Source organism: Aythya marila (assembly GCF_965140915.1).
Source record: "Aythya marila genome assembly, chromosome: 3".
NCBI lineage: Eukaryota > Metazoa > Chordata > Aves > Anseriformes > Anatidae > Aythya > Aythya marila.
In genome coordinates this window covers 78,406,776-78,430,016 of record NC_139044.1, presented here as the reverse complement: position 1 = coordinate 78,430,016, position 23,241 = coordinate 78,406,776, and the positions used below count along the sequence as shown (strand labels likewise).

At 44.5% G+C, this 23,241-nt stretch overlaps 1 protein-coding gene across 2 annotated transcripts in view; it reads right to left on the bottom strand.

Moving 5' to 3' along the window:
• The window catches only part of RNF217 (ring finger protein 217), a 62,455-nt gene extending 39,675 nt beyond the window's left edge, over positions 1–22,780 (bottom strand). For both annotated transcript variants that reach the window (XR_014317077.1, XM_082755598.1), the window contains exon 1: positions 21,816–22,780. Coding sequence is in view for 1 of the 2 variants with exons in the window: in XM_082755598.1 (XP_082611724.1) it covers positions 21,816–22,505 (690 nt within the window). In the remaining variant the exon portion in view is untranslated. The remainder of the gene's footprint in view (positions 1–21,815) is intronic.
• Positions 22,781–23,241: the final 461 nt, after the last annotated feature.

Here is a 23,241-nt window from a genome sequence, read left to right as displayed (position 1 = left end):
ACATACCAACATTTGGATGAGCCCCAGATACCATGCCAAAGCTCCAATTTCACATGACTTAATTACTTTCTCATAATACGTTCTAAATGTAAGGAACATATTAATACGTTTAATAGAATGACAGATACAGCCACAACAGGGAGCAAACATAAGATCAAGACCTGCAAACAAAACAGCCTTCTCCAGGAACTATCAAAGCAAAACCTTAAACGATGGCTACGATCTGTACTTTGAGAAGCAAAAGTGAAAGCAAATTCCCAGGCAGAAGCAACAAACTACCCATCTCAAACAGCTAAACTGTTACCTCAGCTACCTCAGCAGAAAACTATGACACAGAAGAAAAATCCTCCAGTGCAAGCTGAAAGAATGATTCTGCACCAGAACTGACCTAATCCAGTAGAGAGCTGCATGCAGTGATTTGTAAACACTGCATTTAACAACTGAAACATCAGAGTTAATTCTCTTGCCGAAATTCTGGCTATAATACTGGGGTTGTTACTACAGGAGGTCAGCTTCACGCAGTAGCCAAGTTAGATTCCTGGCTAAAACTTGAGTTGGCCATGAGGGAGAGATTTGGTTCTGGCAAAAACACCATCACGATCAGATAAGGCTGTGGAAATACATGTAGCAAGAAGAACAAGGTCTCACTATGCTTTTCATCGCTTTTGGTCCTTTGAGGATCACTGTGTAATCAGGCACTGGCTGGGACTGAAGAGAAAGCTGAAAATAGCTGCTACAGTCACTGAATTCAGTTCTCTGCAGCTAACCTTTTGGGATGTTTAGGGAGACTAGACTATAATAAAAGACATAATCTTCAACCCACACTGCAGTCTCCTCTTTCTGGATGCTAAGGCAGGCTTATCCTGCACCATCTGGAGTCTAGCCCAAGACCTCACATCACCTGATCAAACACACATGAGGATCTGAAAGATGTGGGGTACAGGCACAGCCAGAACTCACACATATGAGTTGTCCCAGTACCCCTCCTCAGGCCTCAGACCTTTACAGCCCTCCCAGCAAGTCAGCCAAGACTGCACCTTGCCTATTGCCAAAAAAACTACTGAAGGATTCAATACAGCTTTCCCTCCTCCCTCTGCGTTAGAGAACAACTGTGAGGCTGCAAGGAGAGAAGCTTCAGCTGGCTAACAGTAGAAGACTGAAGTGCTTTTAAATTAGTTTTCCAATTGATGAGGCAGTTGAATTAATTCCCCCTGTGACACATGATCACTAGTTCACAACCCAATAGACAAGTAGGAAATGCCTGGCCAAGGAGAGAAGCTCTTGCAGAAGTAGCTAGCCGTTAGTCATCCTACTTGTCGCGTCAATCTGCTCCTTCAGATCATGTACCAGGTATTTGTGCTAACTCTGTTTACCTATAATAAGCCTGAAATATGCTCAGCAGCTCTCCTTAGTAAAAGCAGTTAATGGCAACTACAGCAGAAAGTGTGGAGGGCTGCAATGCATTCCTTTTCTGTGAGCTTTATGCATCAGTGTTTTCCACATGTACATCCTAAAATTACTGTTCTTCAGAAAAAAGCTTGTATCTTGGCATACCTAGGTCATTACTAGGCTATCTTCCCGTTGTGTGCAAGTACTCAAACTGCTCAGCTGCATGTGTAGATACCCACTGCGTGAAGCTCAGTCCTGAGCTCCGTGCCCGTGCTGACATTGGCACCCGCGGCACTTCAAAGCCGGTCCTCACACCTCCTCGCGGTCTGCTGGCCCCATGTCTGCTCTCCATGCAGCTGTCACCCTGAAGGATACGGAATGCTCAGCTGTGCACTGAAAGCAAAGGGAATGGCTATGAGGTAACCAGGCTTTTTAAAGAGAAGAAATGTATTACTCATCAGTTGTTTCCGTAAGTTAAGAAGTATTTCCAGCAGCTCCTTAACAAGAAGGAGGGAGGAATTCTATCAATAACTGTCAAATATAAACAACCACTTCAGTGGTTTCTAGTGTAAGAATAAAATAATGACTATAAAATATACAATATGAATGGGTCACCTCATTACTTAATAAGAAGTTCCAAAATTTTCACCAAATTCTAATTTCCAAGAATAAAGACACCGCCATGCCTACAATTGTAGGAAAGACTATTTGCCATTTCTGCAGATACTGCCCACCAATTTACAAATGGAAGTACTTCAAACTTGTCCAAAAAACACTAACAAAACAAACAGCCAAACAACAAGAACACCCTAAAACCAACCCTGAAAACAAGGATTACTGACTACAAGGGTTTCTAAAGTGATGAGCAGGTTGAAAGATGCCTTAAAACATCACTTTTGACAGCATTAAACCTTCGCAAGGCTCCAGAAACTGGGTTGCCATTTCACATCATCCTAAAGGATTGTTAGCTTTCAGGACAAAAAAAAAAATAATAAAAAATGTTTGTTATCAAAGAGACCAACACTTCCCAAAAGTATTTGATTTAGCATTTCATTGATATTCTCACTGAAATGAAAGTACACCACATGACATTAAACACCATTGACCTGTCTACCAAATATGACCTCTAAAAATGTTTAGCTCTCATCTTATTAAAAAATTAAAAACAAGAACTTTTTATTTGAAAAGCACTAATTCCAGAGCAAATACTTCTACATAGTAGTCACAAACGCAAATGCCTTCTGTGGTTAAGCAATCATTGATGATTGTTTGGAACAAGCCCAAGTTTCCATAAAGGCCTGATTAGCTGCAGCGGTTTACTTCAGAAAGGGGAAAGCAGTCACTGCTGTTCGAGCTTGGCTGGGAAAAGAAAGAAGAAGGGATGGGAAAAGAGTGAAAAGAAAGAAGAGCCACCAAGTTCAGCCACAAGTCACATTGCTTCTTCCCTGAAACTTTTCCCTAGATCACAATGTCCTCTTGCCTGGCATGCAGGGGAAGAGAAGGGTGTACATCTACTCTTCACAATTTGCTCAGTCCACTTGACTTCCCTCATTTTAGTAACTCACACGCAGAGGCTTGTTACCTTCACAACTGCTCCTGCTCCCCCTTACCTTCATCCAGGGAAGACTATGCACCTGTGATTTTTCCTTTTAAGCTGCACCTGTACAGAACAGCAGGAGATGCCTCCAAGAACTGCCATCGCTTCCACCCACCAAGCAACATTGATTTTTCTGAGCAAAAGAAAGGCAGAAACATTTGCACTTGTGACTTTAGTGGTTTTGGCAGCATGCCCAAACACCATGATAAATTATGTGTTTCTTGTGTGCTCTTCACCCAAATGCTGCCTGCAGTTTCGGAAATCTGTCATCCTGCTGTTAGTTAAGTTCTGAATTGTACTGACATTTCTCAAGAAGAATTTCTCCATTGTTGCAGAAGAACAAACATGGCTGTGTCAATTTTGCAATAATTTCAGTCATTTTGGAACTTCTATCCACGTGTTCCTACGTTAGATACTCCTCCCCCCCCCTTGCTATAGATGTTTTTTGAACAAATAATGCCAAGTTATAAAGACGTATCAAGAAAGAACGTTAAGAACTTCTGGCAGCACTGCTAGGGCTGAAAATCAGCTTGAACCTTTACAGGGACTATCCCCTAGTAGTTAACATTGCTGGTACTTGTTAAGATATGCCTCAGCACTTTGCTGGTGGAAAGAGGTCCAGCTGCATGATTTTTCCACTCTAATACTCCCAGCTGGACAGGGAGAGATGGCAGAAGAGATGCTCCAGAGCTTGTCCCTGGCACTCTCCCCTGCCCAGCTTGATCACCTGATGTCCCACTGCATGCAAACACACAGGCTTACAAGGCTTACAAGAACACTAAACTGTTAGTATTAAACAACAGTGATAATATACTAACATTACAATGGCACCTCTGAAATCTATTGGTTAACTGAACAAAAGCAAATCTTCAAATTTCCTCCCTCCCATACTCTATGTATTCCCTAAAAAAAGGAAAGTTGATATCGTTGAAACAGCCATAAGAGTATACAAAATACAAGATTTTGCAGTCAAACTCAATTTAGCACCAGTTAAATAATTTACCTGTACAGCAAGAAAATAATGAAAAAGGAGCTAAAAATCCGTTTGCATTTATATTAAAATATAAACCTTTAGAACTGGGTCACTCTGGTAAAAAGTGACAGATGTGATAAAGCCAAAGGATACTTACACTTAAACCCACAACCCACTTGCTGCCAAGCAATGGGAATAGTGTATCAAGGGAAAGTTTAAGAGCATTTTATGGAATCATTTAGATTTAATGAAACATCTTTTGTTAAGGGTAAAATGAATCCTACCAGCATAGGACACCCTAATTATAAAGCCATTTTTTAGTAATGAGGTCTCCGGAGCATACTTTCAATCTTTAGAGAAGTAAATGTGTAGTATAAATATTTTAATGTAAATATGTTAAAAATTACAGAAGACTGAAAAGAGACTCATATATAGCGTAAGTGGAATGAAAAAGAGCTCGTGTCTTTCAAGGATCAGTGACTTCCCCCACAGTTCTATCAGTTATATCTTATGCCTTCACACAATGAACAATTCTGCAAGTTTCCTACAACAAACAATATACTATATATAAAGAAGTCCGAACAATTTACATGTATCAGGAAAACAAACATTAGTAAAAATAGGAGAATATACCACACCAGTGGTAATTTCTGTATTTGTTGTAAGCTTTGTGTGCTAAATCCCCAAAGTACAAATGAGTACATTGAAAATTAAGTGCAAACTACGGTTCCCCTTGATTTCATTTGAAAAACCATAATGAGTAACAATGAACAGGTTAGAAGTCTTCCAGCCCACAGAAAGAATGACGCTGCTTAAAGAAAATAAGAGGTCATAAAAGCATATACATCCAAACCTCTGAAGAAAGTTATTAATCTCTCATTACAGCATATGAGAGCATCTTGCAAATACAAATGTACTTTTCCTATTACTATGATTTATCTCAAAGAACACCTCAATAGCTCTTTGTGACTGAGTGCCAAAGCTGAGCTCAAACACCAAGTCACTGCAATAAGTGGTCATCTGCGAGACGTCTGTATTAGGTGACTTGGCTAAGATCTTGGAAGGCTCAGAAAAAAAAAAAAAAGCAACGAACACTTGGACAGCTCAGTGTTATCAGAATAATAGTGAATTAAATCACCTAGAGAAAAAATCTGCATGTCTTACAGCAGTTTGTCATCATACTGCATTTGATATCCTGTAACTAGCATTTGAACCATGAAGACAGACATCCTGCAATGTCGAGTCCCTCACCCGACCATGGAAACCATATAGGTTTTTAGTGAAGTGGCCTTCACGTGGTATTTACAAAATAAATGGGTTTCTTCAAAGTTCTTTCTCCCAGGTACCCAAACCACCTCCTTATTGTATTTTTTCCAAATCAAATTCAAGTGGAAGAGAACATTTCCATTTGGAAGAAGCATAGGGAAAAAAATAATCATCTACAAATCTGGATCAGGATTGCTAGATGTTAACAGCAGACTACTACAACTGTGATACATGGAAGATTCCTTTACTCAAAAAAAAAAAAAAATAAAACCACCTGCTGAACTCACATAGGACTTGTCCTCCTGCTTTGACAGCAGATAGACCACATACATACACAGTATTGACTGCTGCACAACACTTAAATGCATTGAGCAGCAAACACAAGTGCAGTAAAGGACAGACAACCTGGTCGAGTAGCAGAAACCGTTCAGGAAATCTAAGCAGAAAAGTGGAAGAAAAAAGGTGGAAAAAACCCCAACACTATAAGATAGTAGGACTGCTTCATTTAATTGCCACTAAGAAGGGAGTATGACGGTTCTGTCACTACCCCAGTCAGAATCACAATCACAATCACCTGCAGCGCACAAATTCAGAAGGAAACTTACAGCGAGAGACCAAAGAATCCAAACGGAAACATGAAAGGAAAGGATGTGTCCAAAACATGTATATTTCCTCTTTCAGGAAGTGATCTGTAATTCAACTTCATTATGAAGGTTTAATCACCATCTTAGATATTTACACTATTACAGCACTCAACATGATTCCATAAAATATTTAGAGGTTCAATGAAATTTCAGAATAGCTATTCCTCCCCTAAATTTACATTTTTGGAGAAAAACTTAATTTTACAAATTTGTTATTAGTTACAGCTAAAGCCATACCACAAATAGGGTCCTCTCCCCCAAAAAGTTGAAACAAATCTGACCTCCAAGGTAGTTTAAACTGTTGTAGGCGTAACTCCAAGATTTTTCCACTGTTGTCAGTATAAGACAATTAAGACTGATCAGCTATCCTAATTCCATATTTTTCCATTTGAATAAAAAAAAAAAAAAGCTATGAGCAATTTCCTGTTTGCAACGTACGGCATTAGTACAATTAATTTATCTGTTGTATAACCCAAGGCATGATATATGAAGATAACTCCCCTCAATCCCAAACCCACAGGAATATCTAAATCTCTAAAATGCAAATAAGTGGTCAAAGCAATAGCATGTTAATCAGTTCTGAATTTCCCACTGCCATGTGGTGTATTCTTAAAAAAGAAACACCTGTTGGCATCCAGTTTAAATTATTATATATTTTTAAATATAGCCCATTTTGTTTCTGGTGTCATTAGTGCAGCCCTACCTGCCCAACAGCATTAGTCACTTCCTGTGTGAGCACTTGATCACCTACGCGGAGTGAAAACACCTTTTATTACATCCAACGCCATACACAGATTTCACTGAAACTTCAATGCTGTAATCGAGCACAGCTGTCCCCCGTGTCACCACACACAAGGGTGTGACACACTAAGCACTCTGGATAGGAACTTTAGAGAAAGAATAGCTCATTTTCTGAAATCCTGCCCCCTCCAACCAAATTAGGTTGAAAAATACCTTCCTAATGATCGATGTGAGAGTTGGATATCTTTCCATTGTAGGCTTTTAGGATTTTGAACTTCCAAGTTTCACAACTGCTCCACTTGAACACCAAAAATATCTATGAGTAATTGAAATGCAAGGCTATAAAGCCCGATCATTAAATCAGCATGCTGAAATCATGGGCCATTGAGTAACTGAGTAACATACACAAGTCCAGAAGAGACATATCGCAACTTCTCCATGCCACAAGGAACACCACTGCCCATGACCCTGAAAAAATCCCAAACCCACAACATTTTAAAGATAAAGTAAGTCTGTAATTCCACTGATGTGAACTTTGTTTAGGTCCCCCGTGCTCCAAGCTGTACAGGCACACAGCAACAAAGGGCAAAGAGCTGCTTCACCTGGCCACAGCTGATGGGGAAGGGAGGTTTGGTCTCCTTTTGGTGCCACAGCAGGACACCGGCAGCGCAAAGCACAGCCAACTCCTGGGTAAGTCTGCTGCCCAGGTTGTACATACCTGCTGAAAAGCAGATGGGCAGGGGAGAGGACGTCACATCTGATCTGCCTGCAGGGATTCTCCTGCAAGGACTTTTTGAAAACAAGACAAACATGCCAATGATATGGCTGAGGAAGCAAGAGTTTGTGGCTCAACAACAGCTCCCTCCACACAACAGATGCTTGATGGCTTCCAATACAGAACTTCACTTAAATGGCATGGGTGAATAATCCATCACGCAGCCCTGTCAGTCCTAAATTGCACAATTTACCTTTTCAGAACACGACTGCAAGTACCATAGCAAAAGAATCACTATGGAAAGGAAATGCTACTGACAGCTGAAAGGAAGCTCATCCAGGAAGGGGAAGAAGAAAGAGCAAAAGGTGGAAGCCAGTGAGAACAGAGGTCACTCTCCAGAGTCTTGACAGCACTTACTAGGTAAGCGCGAACCTTTGAAGAAACTCAGCTTCCTGCCATAAATAAAGGTTTTATAACCCACTCAAAATATCTATTAGCCAAGCAATTACTTAATTTCACCTGTCTTTTCTTATTCTTTGGGTGGCACCTCTGTGTTTTTCAAGTTTCTCAGTAGGTCATTGCACAAGATAGACTATTGCTTGATATAATCCAGACACAGCTCTCCATGTTTTTTTTATAGGTAAGCATGGCTTACCTGTATGAAATATTTTCCATTAAAACTCACAAGCCTACATCTTTCAGAATTTTTTTTTTAATGTTCCAGTGCCTATTATGTCAGCGTATATCAAGCTTCACATGTGCATGTTGTTTGTTCATATCCTGAAGCAGGTTTGTTGTGATCTTCTTAGTCTCAATACTGATTATCAGCATGTTGAGCCCAAAATTAAATCGATCAGCACTTCCATGAAATTTATCTTCCCATGCAGACCTCGCTGGTGATATCATTGACACTACATACATGTAAAACTAAGGCCCTGTAGGAGACCAATTTATTTTGGCATAAACCTAGTATAACAAGAATGGAATAAAAATATTTTTTTTTTGCTATACAGCCTTCAGAGATGCAAACACATACAGGACATTAAAGATGTAAGACATGCACTTGGCTACCCTGCCTCTACCTCTGCACAAGGTTTGTTCACATTCCCTGTGGGACTAACTTCTGCACAAAGCAGCAGTAAAGAGCACAGCACTTTCAACAACCGCATTCGGGTGGCACGCAGGTGTATTTGGGGATGAATACGGAAACTTGATGTTTATGGCAACTCAGCCTTCTGAGCAGCATGGCCCTCTCCACGCACACTGGGCCAGGCACAGAGCCAGGATGGATTTCTCCAGAATCCCCCAAAAGTCACCTTGCAGCCATCTTGAGCTACCAAAAGCCCAGCTGGCAGCTCATACAACATTTTAAAGATGCTAACATCTTTCTCCAAACCTTAGAAATAGGTGCCAATAACTGGAAAGAAAAAAAAAAAAAAACGAACACATTAGGAGTTAAATTCAGGATGCAGCCTGCCAAGAGAAGCATGCATCTGAAGACTCGCAGAAAAAGGAGGAAGCTCAATAACACTCAGCTACTGCCTTCCAGTAATTAACACCACACTTGCCGAGGTCGTAGCTGTGACTTCACAGCAAAATAAAGTTCAAACCTCATACCCAAACATCCCCAAAAGAGATTGCTTTTCAATGTTACATAACTTTTTTTTGGTACCTTAGACATCTGTTCTGGTCTTTGTTTTCATGTAAAAGTAATCTGTGGAAACTAAAACAAACAATTGCTGGTCTTTGCTAATTGTTTATTCTATCACGAGTTTCTCTACACAGCAGCTTGCATGAATTCCCAGAGAGAGTTATTTCACAAAGGCATCCTCTGTAGTCAGTATCAAGCCAGGTAACAGCAGTCAGTCTCTCCTCAGTGAGGGGGAGCCGGGGGAACTGACTCCATAGTTGCTCTGATTTAGCCAGTTTTGAGATTTATTTAAAAGTCAGTTTCCCTAAAACTGGTGTGGAACACGTGACTTTAAATTCCTAATGGACCAAAGACGTACAGTACACAAAGCACGGTTCTGAGTGCACTACTTGCAAATAAGCCCCAGGTATTAGAAAACTCTTCACTGCATTCAGTGAGTAAAGCCAGTAACATCAGACAGTCAAACCTCTTCAGCCATCTCTTCATTTAACAGAATGCACTCACAGAAGCACAGGCTTTCCCATCCAACTGGGACAAATTTGGTGCCTGTTGGTGCCACACAGAGAGTCCTTTCTGATGGGACTGCAGGTGCTGGCTTTGAGAGCTGCTCAGGTACTGCACTCTTCTTCCTGAGCCCACAGGGACTGCAAAGGAGCTCCCAGATCTCTAATCCACAGATACATGCTGATTTCCAGCTTAACTTAATTCATTGCCTTTTTCATAGGACACGTTGTGCCAAAATTTCTGTAGGTGTCTTCCCCCACTCACCCACACCCTTGCATTTAGGGAAAATGAATATTTCTATTCTTGGTTCTCATTATGGTAAAATAAACAGACCCACATCTGCACAACAGCACTTTTCCCTTTTCAGTCCTCCTTCATTCCTGCCACTCGTTAGCACTGGTGCCTGGGATTCCAACAAAGCCTCACCACACACAATGCCTCATTACTCTCCTTTTGATACTACATCCTCAAATTGCATTCAGTTTTTCAGTGACTCCACCATATCAGTCTCTTGCATCTTGGGTCATCATTAAACCATCATCATCAAAATGCTGTTATTGACCTCTAATCATACATCCTAACATGCCACAGTATCTGATTTCATTATACCCCTACAAAGCCTGAGAACAGCCTAGTTAAGGAAAGGGAAGAGAAAGCAAAAGAAACACGTGCAATTAGAGGAAATACACAGAGAGACCAGATAACCATTTAGAATTGAATTTGCTGCAGGACCTCCAAGAAGCATTGCTTCTCTGAAGAACAGAAAGCTTTTTCCCAGTCACAAAAAGGAGCCCAGCTGAGGGCTCGCTCGAACAACCTCATCCTCACTCTTTGCTTTCATCATCATGACCAATAAAGCTTAAAATTCTCCTAAGATCCAAACTCAGTACAGAAGCTGAATGATAAGCTAGTATCAGAAAGCTTAGTACCTGGTGCCAGGTCTTTATTGAGACAAAGAAAAGGGACATTCTCCATGTCTCCTCTCTACCCAAATAACCCTAAACAGGTATCTCAATGCTGCTCACTAAGAAACATGCTTCCAGTTTATGAAGGCGTGTAGATACAGACCATTCATGCCAGTGCAATTGCTAGAATTGTGGATTACATAAAGTTTAAAAAACTTCTACATTAGTTGTAAAGATAGGCTTAAAACTTTTATGGGTCAAAAGCATAAGCAATATGCTTATAGAAACATAAAAAGTTAATTAGAGTGGAGAAGAATATATAGAAATAGGAATGAATTGGTCTCAGTTATCTTCTTACTTCGTGTAATTGCACCAGCAGATTCTGTGACCAAGCTCAAGAACAACCTGCACTGAGAGTTTCTTAAGCAAAGATCTCATGCGTACCAGTTCTTTTATGACCGTGCTGCACCTTGTTATATTGTGCATTTTTAAACAACATTGAACTTAATAAATCCTTGGGCATTTCATATCTTAAAGAAAAACCTTCTTTCCATCGTTTTGAGGTCTGTATCTTTATTCATGTGGTATTTGAACAGGTAGAGAGGAACTTGATGCTTCTTTTAAGAGTGCTCTCGTGGAGGAAAAAAAACAAACACTCTTTAACCCACAACAAAAGTATTTGGCACTACTTGACAGCAATAAACTAACATTTTTGAAACACTGGAGAGACTAAAAAAAAAGGTGTCCTCCTTGAGAGAGTATTCACATGAAAAACTTCACTGGTAAAACTGCCTTAGGGGTAATCTGTTCCATATCAAAGGTTACTAGGGGATGCTTTACAATTCCAGCTAATCGAGAGTTTCTTGTTTAACGACACTACAGGAACAAACCACCGGTGGACAGCAGCAGAGACAGAGGGGTACCAGCTGGGCTGGATGGAAACCTCAGTGCCGCAGGTGGCTCCGAGAAGGGCTCTGGACCGTACCACATCTGTCCAAGAGCTGTGGGTGCTGATGCACCTTCGGGCACTGGACAAGCCGTGACTTCTTTCTGGATGGTGAAAGAGGAAGCGATGCCGCAACGTGACCAAACTGCAGTTTTGATTTCATCAAGCTGCAGTGAAAGCCTCCAGGTGCAGACTTCTCAAGCCAGTTCTTTCTCCTCTCACGCTGCCCTTCAATCCTTGTGCTCTGACAAACTGCTACCGCTGCCAGAGTAAGCGGTCCTGCTTAGCCACTGTCACTTCATTCGGTACCACCTTCTGGTGCGTGGCGGTGCAGGAGACAACCAGGAACTTAAGGCGACAAAAGAAGTTAAGAATAGTTGCTAAAGGTTAACTTTAACCCAGATCACTTTCTCTGTTGGTGGAACAGATGATGCAGAGACAGTAAGGGCCAAGTAGCACTGCTAGCTAAAGTGACTGTGAACTGCTGGCCTTGGCAAGAGGTTTGCTCTTTTTGATATAAGAAGAAAAAAGAGTAAGATCCAGAAAACATTTTAGATACTTAATCTACTACAAGTGACAGCTTGGCCTTATCTAGCTAGGTCTCCTCCTGCCTTAGCTTAGATGAGGTTCTCATGAGGAACTACTTGCTAGACACTTCAGGCAGGATTTGCTGAGTTTCTCTCACAAAAAACAAACAAACAAACAAACAAAACAACTGTGAATCAAAACCTAATACAAAATACCTCCTTCACAGAGCCAACAGCACCTGGTACTGTCCATCAGTAATAGTCACAATTCACTGCAAGGAAGGTTTAAATATTGGACTGGGAAGCTGCCAGTAACTTAAAATGAAGTTATAACTCCAGCAAACAGCTTGAAAGAATGAACATCTCTAGATGTTTAAAAATTACTGCTAAGTGTCACTAAGAAATACAACAGCAGCAAGTCTGAATCTACTTTCTGTTATACAAGGGGGTGAGAATTTCTGAGGTTGCCTGATTTCCATAAATCACACATAAGGTAAATGGGGACTGTAGATGTGTGCACACTTTGAGACACACAGGTTTTAATATTCCATTTTGCTTCATCTCCTTTGAGGCCCAGATGGTCATGCAGACGTCAATATGCGTAAATCTCTACCAGAGTCAACATTTGGACAGAAGTGCAGTGTTCTACAACCGATTTTCTAGCCTTACTGAGTAGGATTAGTTCACTGCAACAAAATACATTATCACCACCATAACTCTCCCTGGAGACCTAACATCTACATTTCGTAGTTGGCATTCAACCCTTAAGACATGCTCTTTTGCAGGCCCATCCACTCCAAAAAACTTTTAAGTTGCACATTCTTTCCCCTTTTTAAGCCACATGCTAATACCAAACAGTTAACTAAGCGGAGTTTCCAAGCTATTGCACAACTGAACTGCATATGCACTCGAAAAAAGCACGGAGCAGTTTACATGCGTGCTTCCATAAGTCCTTTAAAGGAGTACTTCTGAGTAGACAAATTATAACTGGCACTGCACAGGTGCACTGGCATGGAAAAAGCACAAGGTGTCCTCTCCCCAAAGTGCATTCATACAGCAAGAAAATTTTAAACAGCCGAACGTGTTAATCCCTCTTCCACCATTTCTTTGCCCCCATACAGCATCGATAGTAATGACAACTGCCAAGTACTTCATTCTAGCTGTTCAGGAAAAAAAAAAAAAAAAAAAAGCACTTCTCTCTGCACCTCTGTAATTGTACCACAAACAGCAGGATGCATCTACCTACTCCACCCTTCTCTGTTACCTACTGGGTGTAAGACTTCCAGCAGGCCAGTAAAACACCAACCCGTCATTTTCCTGGAATGTCTGTACTGAAGTTGCATCCTTTAAACACTCTCTAAAATCCACTGCTATTTATTGCTACATTTTATTTTCTTAAGGTTAAATTTATTCCCCCACCCACTCGATAGGAAACTAGAGCCAGTCCCATCTCACCTTCTGGCTACTATTTACCAGAACAACTGAAAAGCAACTCAGCTGCAGGTTTAAAGAGAGACCAAAGATCCACCTTACGTATGGAGGTCACCAGTCTTCATGACACCCTTTTATTTTATGAAAGCTTACCCCAGGCGAGCCTACCTTCTGGGGCAAACTGATCGTTACATCATTAAGCCCTTCCCATCCTGGCAACCTTCTTCTCACTCTTCTTCCTTCCTCATATTGTGTGAGCAACCTCAGAGCCACATCGCAGCTGAAACAATTTGGATAGGACTTCCCTTTCCTACCAGCTGAAGGCACAGAGTCATTCAGATCCCCATCCTACCCTGAGCTGGTACACCACTCCCAGGAGTTCAGGGAGCCAAACCGATTAAACTAGAGACGTACCTGCCTTTGCTGTCATTTACTCACATCAATGGTAGATTGATGGCATCAGCATTTCTAGGTTTGAGAGAATTAAATCTCGTGCCCTCTGCTTTCCACCACAATATCCAGAATGATTTGTACAGTACTTAATAAAAACACCAGTCAAAAAAGTGCATGCAAGCAGAAAGATACTTTCTTTCTTTCAGCCTCATATTCCTGACAGAAGGCATACTTGCAGTTCTGTAAATGCGTTACACAGCAAACACGTAAGGAAAAGGAAGTGTGATGGCGTTAGAAGCTTCTTGATCTTTTCATTAAATTGTAATCTAGGAAGTGCACAGCCTTTCTCACAATTAAGTAAATACACAGGAGCAACTGTACATCCCAACAAGCTTGTCAATGAAAATATATACCAGTCTTCAACTGAAGCAGTCAGGCAGATTTTAAGATAAATGCAGCTTTGTAATTTCAGTTCTGAAAGTGGCTTAAACTATTCGACTTCTGCCCTCCTGCATTGTTAATCTAGAAAATTTTCTTCTCCAGAAGAAACTTCTTTAATAGGATCTTTTTTCCTTATTATCTACGTCAGTTACCTTAAGCAAAGGCTCTCCTAAGGGTTATTTACTTACACAATAAATATATGTATGCCACACTAGAGAAACATACATTTTAAGAGCCAGCTGTTCAGCAGCAATGCTGTTATTTCTATTTTCACACTAGTTCCTTTGCCTTACCTTTTTTTTTTTTCCAGGTACTTAAGAATGGACTTGAAAGTTAAGTGGCTTCTTTGTCTCTAGACAAATTGTCACTTTTTTTGTATCAGGAAAAGTCACTGTTTCTTGGCAGAAAGAAAACTAAGAACAGTTTTGTTGTTGTTGTTGTTTTTTTCTTTTTGAATTAACTCCTAAAGAGAATATTAAAAAAAAAAAAAAAAAAGAGCAACAGAAAGATAAATTCAAGCAGCTAAAGTACGCTAAGAGACAGATAAACCAGCATAACAGGGTGGGTAAGTAATGCCCTTCTTTGCCAGTCTAAATTCTTTTGAAGAAATCACATCCCTTACAACTCTTAATCATTTTGACAATGTACTTACATCCTGGCCATTTAAGATATGGACTTTTCTTGATCCTGGCTGGTTTAGACAGCAGGAAGCAAGATATTTGTACAAGAAGAAGAGAGGAATGAAGGGCCAAGAGGCCCCAGAGCAGTTGGGAGAATAGTTGCTCTGGGTGGAGAAACAGAAGAATGGGGCAGAGGTGAGCTCAAGGCCTTCCTAAGCCCCGTTTAACTGCTTGATTCCTCATTATTTGGGCAATTAAACCCCAAAAGTTCAGTTTTCAATTCATTTTACTTTAAAATCCCTGGCCTGAGTCTATGCCTGACGTGGCTCCTGGGACCCCCTGGTAGGAGCAGTGGGAGCAAGACACAGCCACTATCTCCCCATGGCTCATCCTGCCTACCAGTCCCAGTGCCAGCCTGGTTTCACCACCAATGCACCAATGAGCCTCAACACACTGGGTATGGGAGGCAACTGAAACATGGGGCTTCTGCTTCAAAGAAACTCTACTTCAAAATTAACCCAGTTGTCCTCCACCTCCCACTGCAATTCCATGTTAATAGGATGCCTTTAGCCTTCAAAATCAACTCTGCTATCAACATCAGCTGTTTCATGACACCATTTATCCTCACCCCAGGAATTCAGGCACTGCTGCATTAGCAGAACCCTTCCTGGAATTGTTCAAAGACGACAACAATACCTTTTCTGTTCCCAGCATCTCCGATCCTGTAGATCAGAGTTTTACTGGAAATATTCGTAGCTATATGAAGAACATGCATTCGCTTTCCCCTTTCTTCCACCACAGCATGGCTAAGGATGGCCACATACTCCAGCTCTGCATCTTGCAGAGACTTACCCAAACAACAGGAATTTAAAGCTTTCCACATAGAGTAAGTTTGAAGCTACTTTTTCACAGGAAAGGGACATACCGCATGAAGTGACATTATTTTGAGAGTACCTTGGTCTGCTTGTGCTAGGACAACTAGGCAGTGTTATCATTCAATAGTACTGCTCAAAAACAGTTTTCTTAAATTATTTAAGTGAATTTGTAGCAATGCTTAATTTTGTAAGACTTTGGTTCAGACCTAAGCATTGGCCCAAACTGCATCCATGAACAAATGCTCTGAGGGACTGAAATTCAGCTATGCGCCTAGACAACTTTAAAAACTAATGCTTACAACCTTGAAGGTACGTCCTGAACTGCAGTACTACTCCTACGACAGCTGGGTGCACAGCAGCATTTCAGCACTGCTACTGCATACAACATGTCAGGAACCCAGAGGACAGATTTTCAAAAGCTGTTTTTTGCTGAAAATCAGAGCACTCTTGTAGCTCACACATCACCCACAGCTGAGGGACCACGTATATCTGCCACTCTGCCTCCTCAGGAATGCAGTATCTACCTCACAGTGGCTGAAGTGGCTGGTTTGGTTTAGAAAGCCTATAATCTAGCAGGTAATATATTCTCTTCTCCTACTTTACCTCTGTTCCTCTTTTGCAAACCTCTCTGCTATTGAAACTTTAGCTGAAAGGTGATCGATCAACCTGCTGTCACCTCTCCAGTCTGCAGCCATCCCAGCAACTCACTAGCTAGCATCAGAGCACATTTTGGGATGAAGACCCCTTGCAAACACAGATATCCCTCACTGGGTAACAGTGGCCTTCCCGAGCTCTGGTTTGCGTCAGAGCACCAAGCAGCTCATTAACAATCAGATGATTCAGCACTTGGTGTCTACATTTCTGCTGCCTGGTTTCCTTCAGCAGCCAGACTACAGCTTTGAAGACATATCATTTACATGATACAATCAGACACCTGAAGAGGAGCACAGGTGTCTGAAGGTCCCTCCAGATCCAAGCTGGTACTAGTTTTGAACAACACAGCCAGCTCCTAAGTTCTCCTGCTTGCTAGCACAGCTTCATCATCACATGCTTCATATAAAAATCCCATTCTGCTGCTGTTTCCTCCCCTCCTGTCTTTCAGAAAGATCACACACCAAAAAGAGGGGTTGAAAACAAGATCTCAAGTCACAGACAAAGGAAAACCAGTAACAGATTCCAGGTAGAGGGAGGATAATCCCTGCATTTCATACTCAGGAGAGCGGAGTAGAATTCTTGTCCCACCAAAGCCAGCCAGACACTGAGTATTGCCAGCCACAACCCCTCCCCGCCCCTACATCCCCTTCCGATTTATCCACATCCACTAATCTGATTAGCATTCCTGTAATTAAAGCACCACAATATCTGATTTGTAGGCTGCTTAAATTAACTCATCCAAAGTCCTTTAATATAAGAAATTACTTCTCCAAGAGAATTACAAGATCTACAAAATAGAGCATTGCTAATGAGCATAAGATCAAAACTGGATTATCAAGTTTCCCAGTTCAGAGGTAGAACAGCAGGCAGTCAAGTCACCAAGGTTTCTATAAAACATTTACAGCAACTTTATAAGAAAAGTGAAACAAGTACAGATACTATTATATATATCTTCATGCTTTTAATAACTTACTGTACCTCGTAGATGTTAGAACGAGCAAATGCTATTTTGGTCTATTCAATATTTACTGAAAAGCAAGGAGTGAGATTGTTGTTCTGCATAGCACTCATCAGGTTTACAGATTAGAGAGATGAAAACACATAAACCTTAGCCTGTTTAGCAATGCAGGATAAGTTAAATATAACACCCCAGTTAAACTGTAGGTTTCACCCTCTCTTCTTACGAGAAATTTCTTCCTATGGCGATTAGTTTATTTGCCCAGAAAATTTCTGAACAACCCCCTACCCAGACACAAAAAGCAAAACCAGGCACAAATACTCCCTCTGACTCAGATTTACAAGCAGCCAAGAGAGGTTAGGAAGTGAATCACTCATTTAGCAAATCTGTGTGCACACAGCTTCTGGAATAAACCTCGTTTGGTGCAATGTTAAACATAGAGGAAGATGTGAAGTGAAGGAATTGTGAATGCAACACTACACCTGTGGGATCAAACACCCCAGTTCTTCCACTGCTCCCCAGGTTACAGGCTGTATGCACACAGACCAGTAGAAGCACACAGCCAGCAGCTGAAGAAGCAGTTCATTCACCCTTCTGACTCCTGCCTAACTGGGCACATTCCTCAGCCCCCAGTAAGACCATCTCCGTGAGCACCACAGTCCTCAAAGAGTACAGCCATCTTCAACACTTGTGCTCGCTCATGTGAGCTAGTAGTGTACCATCACAGAGCAGCCTGGGCTGCATCCATTCCTGGAGGTGGGTCTTCTTGTGACCTCAGCTGGGCTCCGCAGGACCTACGCTTCTACCCCAAACTACAACCCCATTCACGATAACCTACTACACATAGCTATGCCTTCCTTGATTTCCCTGGGTCCAAAATGATACCGTTTATTTATTTATTTATGTAAAAGAATAGTAGGTGGTGTTCTTAGTCAGAACTTAAAAAGCCCTGAGGAGTCTGTGAGTATAAGGCCCAGAGAAAGAATAACTGAACTGAGGCATAGGTAAAATTATGCCACTTACTACAAGTCAGGTTCCAGATCAGCGTGGGAGCTAACTCACCTGATAAGCTTCTACACCAGGCATTAAATCCTTGAAAGGGATTACACAGCAAGGTGCCAGTGATAAGAGAGACTGGATTTGACCTCCAAGGACCTTCCCAAGGCAACACTCCTAAATCAATTGCCCCCATTTTCCCCCACATCTGTAAAACAAGGAGAGAACTCTGCAGTCAAAGCATTTTCATCTAGATAAACTTATTTTCAATAGCACCTAAAGCTTCAGTTGATTTTCTGATCTATAAAGTGCTCTAAGGCTGAAGTTTTGATGCAGTTATACATCTGCACAGAAGACATTACAAGGCATTAACAGGGTTTTTACTTTGCTACTCCATTAAGCGTCATTTCAGAAATCACACTGAAGCCATCATTGAGACTCCAGCTTTCTTCAGGGGTAAAACAAACAGACATTAAAGACAATTTCTTTCAAGTGTTACACTTCTACCAATATACACCACATTTTCAGCATAAAAGACCACTCCCTCTCCAGAGACTTGGAGTCAGTGTCCTCTCAAACAAAGGGCACAGCTTGCTACTTCGCTGACACAGAAAGCAGAACTAAACACACATTCCAGTTTGTTATCTCTCCTTCCACTCTCCTACCATCAGTTTCAGGTACACTCCTACACAAAGTTGACTGTATCCAAATTGAAAATGTTACAGTTTTTGAAAAGTACCAGCTTTCCAGCATGTACTCTTTTCAAACTTTTGTTAAGTTTTCTTCTTAGGAAGGAAATTACTAAATGAAGTGCTAAGTCTCAAAGATGATTTTATTTTTATCCTATACTGTCTTTCCACTCATCTTCCCAGAAATTCCTCTGATATGACAGGCCTTTTCCCTCTCTCCTCAGGATGAGTCACAGAATGGTTTGGGTTGGAAGGGACCTTAAAGCCTATCCAGTTCCAACCCCCTGCCATGGGCAGGGACACCTCCCACCAGACCAGGTTGCCCAAAGCCCCATCCAGCCTGGCCTTGAACACATCTAGGGATGGGACATCCACAGCTCCTCTGGGCAGCCTGTGCCAGGGCCTCACCATGCTCTGAGTGAAGAATTTCTTCCCAATATCTAATCTAAACCTACCCTCCTTTAGTTTAAAGCCATTCCCCTTTGTCTTATCACTATAGTCCCTGACAAAGAGTCCCTCCCCAGCTTTCCTGTAGGCCCCCTTTAGGCACTGGAAGGCCACAATGAGGTCTCCCCAGAGCCTCCTCTTCTCCAGCCTGAACAAACTCCAGCCCCTTGATCATCTTCACAGACCTCCTCTGGACTCATTCTAATACTTCCATGTCCTTCTTGTGCTGGTGGCCCCAGGGCTGAATACAGCACTCTGGGTAGGGTCTCACATAAGCAGAGCAGAGGGGGAAAATCACCTCCCTCGGCCTGCTGGAAGGTCACAGGGTCCTTCCACAGCACGAAGGAAAGATACATCACTTCTTGTTCTTCTCAAAGAAATAACGCTTGTTCTTCTAAAAATAAATAAATAAATAAATAAATAAGGGAGATATGGTAAAAATACATGGATATTTGAAGGTGTTTGTTTTCCCTTTTCCCCAAACAAATACATCAAGCAACTAAAACTCTATCTGGCCAGAACATAGTGTCTGCAACTGAAGTCTGTGTGTCCACAAAACCATTTCGTGAAACCCCATCTCAAGATCACCTGACTTGCTGCAGACTTCTCTTTCTCTGCATTTGTATCCCTGCTCCATCTTTTACGTGTATCAATATGGCTATCTGCCACGTGGACCTTTTAATAGCTTCTGGGATAAATTTTGCAGAGTGCTCAGCAATAGCAGTGGCTTCCTTGAAGAGAGCATCCCTGTATGTACATAAAGCAGCTGGCCAATGCTAAATCCACTTCATGGGGTATTGACCTGGCTCCCAAGCCCAGCAGCTGTTCCAGCCACCAAGCCGCTGGATCACCCTCAAAGAGCCCAGACAAAACCAAGCTATACCTTAGTTCTTAGGTACAGCTTCAGCTACCAGATCACATAGATCAGTCGGGTCAATGTAAGCAATCCTCTGTATTGCTTTAGCTCAGAACCAACACTATTTTGGATTTGAGGCTGAATCTTGCTCTGGTACACCTTCTTCCAGGCCTGGTGAGATCCTACCTCCCTTCTTGCTCAAAGGAAACAAGTGGGACAAAAAACGCGTGTTTATGGGTATTTCAATTATTTTAGACAAGTTACACTCTAAAAACATCTCTTCTTCACTGAGCAAAAGAGGGGCCTAGCCAAATGTATTCAGTGTTTACGCCTACACTGTAGACATTCAATTTGATCACAGAATGCTTTGGGTTGGAAGGAGCCCTTAAAGACCATCTAGTCCAGCCCCTCTGCCATGGGCAGGGACATCTTGCACTAGACCAGATTGCTCAAAGCCCCATCTAACCCAACTGTGAATACTTCCAGTGACTGGGAAGTCTCTTGAGGGCAATGCCTGAAGACACTGCCAGGCCATTCCCCCAGATATTTTACTATTTGTTTTAATGAGGAAAAAGCTAACACAGCTCATCATATCAACATGTAGAGCAGGCTGTGTGCAGCTACAGGAGCTGAAGATTAATACCTTCATGTCACACCACTTTGCAATCTCCAAAGTGAGACAATACCCTAACACATGACCTTGGTGGCAAATATGAAGGAGGCACAAACATGTATTGGTAACGTACTCTAAAAACTTTCCAAGTTTCCAGCTCATCACTTGACTACAAACCAAACCAAAGCATTGAAGGCTGCGTGCAGAAGTCTTGTTAAGCTGCTCCTGAATTTCTGTGTTACAGGAAATGTACAAAAGCACATCCTCAGCTCCTCTCACCCCATCAGTTCCCACGTAAGGCCCTTATGAGTTATCTAAACACGATGAAGGTGTTCCACGAAACCTCGGTGAGTTTTGTGTTAGCTAGGACAAACGCCACCAGCATTACCCAGTGCTGTGCAGGCTTGTCAGCACCCAGCCAGGCACGTGCAGGTCCCAAGCCGTGCGATGTTGCAGCTCAGAGGAGCCTCCATCTATTTATAGTGCTCGACGGAGCTGGAGCTGCCCATCCAGCTCCGAGGCACGCCGTCCAGCTGGAGCTCGGACCACCCCGGCACGGCTCCCGGGGCCAGCAGGTGTAGAAATACATCCTACCAGCCACCCAGCACGTCCACTCTGCACGTCGCAAGTGTTCCTCCCGAGCTCGTACGATAAGGCGTACGGCACAGGGCTCGCTGTGGTTTGGTTTTTCCCACCCGCCCAACTTCTCCCGTTGCTCTTCGGGTTCAGGGCACGCCTACGCCGGTGGCGGAAACAATGCCCGAGCGCTTTGTGATGCTAAACCAGCTCCTAGGAACACTAGCGAGGCCAGAGGTTAGCTTTCAAGCTGCTGATTTCGCTTTGAAACTGCACTCCGGCTGGCAAACCGGCGGCGAGGCAGCAGGCTGCAAGCAAGCAGCCGCCTGCCCGGCCCGGCACAGCCCTCCGTCCCCCGGGGTCCCTGCCCGCCGCCGTACCCCCGGTCCCCCGGGGCTGGGGCCGTACCTGGGAGCTGAGGTACCGCTTGAGGCACTCCTCGCACACCGCCTTCTTGCAGCAGGACAGCGGCTTGACGGGCTTCTCCTCCAGGCACACGCGGCAGCTCAGCACCAGCAGCGGCCCGAAGTCCCCCGCGATCAGCCCGGAGAAGGGCTCGGGCAGCAGGTACAAGTCCATCACCTCCACGCTGCCGCCCGCCGCCAGCGGGTCGCCGCCCGCCGCCACCCCGCGCCGCGACGGGGCCGGCACCGGCACCGGGACCGAGACCGGAGCCGGGAGCGGAGCCGGGGCCCGCCCGACGCCGCCGCCGCCCCCGGGGGAGGGCGGCGATGTGCGGCGTGCTGCGGGCCGGTCGTTCTCCACGCAGTACACGGTGCAGTACACGTGCCGACGGGGGGGGCGGCGGCGGCCGCTGCCCCCCTCCGGCCCCGGCCCCTCCTCCGCCGGGGCCGCCGGCTGCTCCGGCCCGGCCGCCGCCTCCTCCTCCTCCTCCTCCTCCTCTTCGTCCCCGCCGGTCCCTCGCCGCTCGGGTGGCGGCGGCGGCGGCTCCCCGCTCTGCCCCGGCCCCGCCGCCTCCCGCAGCGGCGGCTCGTCCGCGCCGGGCTCCCGCGGGCTCCCGGCCGGGCTCGGCGGCTCGGCGGCGGCGGCGGCGGCCGGTGCCGGCGGGGCGCTCAGCGAGCTCTGCTGCTCCCCCATCGCCGCCCGCCGCCGCCGCCGCTCCTTCCCATCCAGCCGCCTCCCGGCGCCGCTTCTGCTTCCGGGTCCCGAGCCCCGCCGCTACGAGCCCCGGCCGCCCGCGGGCACCGGCTGCCGCCGCCGCCGCCGCCCGGCCTCCTCCCCCCGGGGCTGCGGAGGGAGCGGCGGGGGCCGCCCGCCTCGCTCAGCGCCGCCCCCGCGGGCTCGGCCGCAGCCCGGGCCCCATGCCGCGGGGCGCAGGCGGGCAGCCGCCCCCGGAGCCCCGCAGCCGCGGGGCAGCGCGCACCCACCGCACCCGCACCCCCACCCGGCCCGGCCCGGCCCCACCGACCCCGGCCCGCCCCCGCCCCGCGTCCCCGCCCCGCTGTGACGCGCCCTCGGCGGCCCGGCCCTCCATTGAGCCGTAAACACCGCGGGAGGTGCCCCGGCAGCGGGACCAGGACGAGGAGGAGGAGGAGGAGGAGGAGAGGTGTTGGCCGCGCTGCCCAGCGCCCTGCCAGCTGGGCGAAGCAGCAGCCGCCCGTCGGGGCAGACGGCTCCGTGCCCACAGCGGCTGCTTGGGGCCGGCTGTCACCCAGGTGTTGTCAAAGCAGGGGGGCAGCTTTATGGCCTTTATAAGCAATTTTCTCGCCAAGCTGTTGGGTTTATGAGTGCTTTATCATGCTTGGACACAGTTGTGTGGAGCTGAGCCCAGTTCCTTGAGAGATGGCTTTTCTCCCCTTGGCACGCAGCCAAG